Raw genomic sequence first — 3,005 nt, forward strand, 5'->3', positions numbered from 1 at the left:
GATCCGAATCAGATATGAGGAGGTAGGGTTGAATCCGAATGTGAAATACATGTGGTGAGACTATATCCGGGAAAAATAGAACAAAAACAAGCTATTTGCATGTAAAAGAAAATGTAATGGGTTGGATTTTGAATCAGATAAATTCAAGATCCAATTTAAAATGTTGATCCGAATTCCAATGTAATCTGATTGAACAAATTCGAATCTAATTCGAATGTACGTACATTCGGATCTTACTTAAAAGATTCATATCCAGAAAAACATGTTGAAGTCGGATTGGATATCCGACCATTTCATATCCATTTGCAGCCCTACTTACATCTCAAAAGATGGACACTGAAAACCGTAGAGAGAGAGAAAAGAGAGACGAAAATTTACCCCCAAATCTGGTATGCTTCTCACTCTCCCATGGTTAGGTGGTGTTCTCTTGCAAAACTATGTTTTTTCTCTCTGCATCCGCACATGATATCAACATGTCGGTGATGTTTTTCACGTGAACAGACGTCTTCTTCTCAACCGTACGCCACACCCACATCCCTCTTTGCTTTCATTTTTCTTAAAGAGTTGTATTCTCTGGATACCCATGAATCGCTTTCCTCATCTCCCCTTGTGGAGAAGTGCTTCAAAGATGAAACCCATCATTTTGTTCTCATACCTGGGCCATTGTAGCGCTAGTATTACACAAAGAAGATCACCCTTTTCTACCACCATCAGTGAAACCCATCCTTCCCCACCATCTCCTCTGGAATCTAAGATGGTCGATTACCTCATGAGCTCATGTGGGTTCCCTTCTAAAGAGGCTAACTGCATATCGAGGAAACTTTGTCTAGGACGCCGAGATAGGGTAGGAAAAGCTGGAGAGGTGATCAGTTTTTTGAAAGAGGGAGGTTTTAGTGACACCCACATCCGGACACTCATAGCTAAGCGGCCCGTGGTGCTCTTATCCAGGGTGGAGACGAACCTGAAGCCCAGGTTCAGGGTTTTGCACGATTTGGGTGTCTCTGCTGCTGTCCTTGTAGACTTGGTTATCTCCAACACAGGCCTTCTCGCTAGCAGCCTCGCTGCGACGATACTGCCGTCCATTCGGTTTCTTCGACATCGTCTTCACAGAGATGAACTGGTTGTTAAGGCGCTGAAGAGGGCAATGCGCCTCTCTGGCGATATCGGAGAAGTGATGGAACCCAACATCTTGATCTTACGTAAGTTCGGAGTTCCCGATTTTGTTCTGTCCAAAGCTATAGTATTGAGACCTGCACTTCTGATGGTGAAGCCTAATCAGCTTGAGAGATCTTTAGCAAGGGCCTGCGATTTGGGGTTCACACGTCGGTCTTTGAAGTTATTTGATGCTCTAACTGTTACTCAGGCACTGAGTTTTTCATTGTGGGAGGCCAAAGTTGCAGTTTTCAAAAGCTTTGGCTTGAGCGAAGCTGATGTAGTTGCCGCATTTCAGAACCGACCATCTGTACTTCTTTTGTCCAAGATCAGCATCCGGGAACGGATGGAGTTCTTCGTGAATGAAGTGAAGTACAAGCCTTTGGATGTCATCAGCAGGCCACACCTTTTAGCACATAGTCTAAATGGGAGAACTATTCCTCGATATACTATTATGAAGATGTTGTCTTCTAAGAATTTGCTGGAGAAGAAGATAGGGTTTCTGGGGATTATAGCAAAGACAGAAAGCAGTTTCTACGAGGAGTTTGTGCTTCCTCACAAAGATGAACACCCCGATGTGTTTGATGCTTACATGAAGAGTGTGAAACGTGTTTGAGTCTGATTTGTTTGAATTCAACTGTCTGAAGCGGCTGAGTTGGTGTGACCTTGTTATGTGCTTTTAGTGGTTTTCATCTTCCAGGATATCCATTGTGGATGTTTCTTCCTTTGGTAGCCTTCAGCAACATCCATTTTCTGCATGATTTGCACTAAGGAATAATTGATCATATGCAGGGGAAGCTGTACTTATCAGTTGAAAATTTTTACCAATCAGATTCATGTGAATTTGGAGAGGATTTACATGGTTTCCTCACAGAGTGAAGCATTGATTTCACTGTGGAGATATATAATTAACCACCTTCTCAGAGTGAAGCGTTGATTTCACCAGGAGCAAGAAATAGAGATATAGAATTAACCATGTTGAATATGAATTTAGAGATCAGTAGAGGCAGCATTGTCATGGGATTTTTGTGAACCATCATAAGTCACCACTCAGAAAGAGTACTTTCTGATGCTACCATCATCTTCTTTCAGCCCTTCTAGTTCATTTCCCAGGTGATGTTGGAGTTATGTAATTGTCAACAAATGTGCTTGAAGTAAGTGCCTGGCGGATTGGAAAATTTGAATGTTCAGAAATGTTTCTGCATACTTCTTATGTGTCAATGATGAATATCATTGATGATCTCCTGTCTTGAGAACTATAAGGGAAGGCACCCATTCTGTCATAACTAACTAGAAGGGGCTGCATCTGAAAGGTAATCATATTTAGCTTTCTGCTTGAAAGTGGCTTCAAATGTACTCTTCACATCTTTATCGAGAGTTGTTGCAAGTATGGGGGAGAAACAATTCTGCTGTCTAACATTTGTGTCTTCTTAGCCTTTTACAAATATGTTTTTCAAACACATCCTTTATGGGAAAATATATTACCACCATAGGTTTCTTTAGGACTTTCTGTGTAATAATGCAAATATAATCATGGTGCATGACAAATTATATATGATACCTAGAACAGAGTTGATGCTAAGATCTCCTACAGAGTTGCATGGTTTTCTATCAGGCGCATGAATGCTCACCAGTTAATCATTTGCCAATAATTAGAATTTGAGAACTTTGGGTTGAAATGCCTAACAATTGGGGTTGATCGTAGTTTTTTTTTGTACTCGTTATTTCCTTGATGAGAATTGCTACATGCAGGCCAGATTCAACACTTTGAAGACTCGGGTTTACTGGAACTGACAGTACTTTTGACTTAGGATAGCTGAATCTCTTATGTCCTTTATTTGAATAGATACAGT

The 3,005-nt window shown here is 41.0% G+C and overlaps 1 protein-coding gene across 1 annotated transcript; it reads left to right on the plus strand.

The window, feature by feature from the left end:
* The first annotated feature begins 363 nt into the window (after window positions 1-363).
* On the plus strand, window positions 364-2,558 carry LOC149841026 (transcription termination factor MTERF8, chloroplastic-like). The gene has a single exon (XM_090004638.1). It carries the CDS (start codon window positions 584-586, stop codon window positions 1,766-1,768), a length of 1,185 nt encoding a protein of 394 aa, XP_089860764.1. The 5' UTR covers window positions 364-583; the 3' UTR covers window positions 1,769-2,558.
* Window positions 2,559-3,005: the final 447 nt, after the last annotated feature.

The sequence above is a fragment of the Nuphar pumila genome, chromosome 4, assembly GCF_984573655.1.
Source record: "Nuphar pumila chromosome 4, dmNupPumi1.hap1.1, whole genome shotgun sequence".
Lineage (NCBI taxonomy): Eukaryota > Viridiplantae > Streptophyta > Magnoliopsida > Nymphaeales > Nymphaeaceae > Nuphar > Nuphar pumila.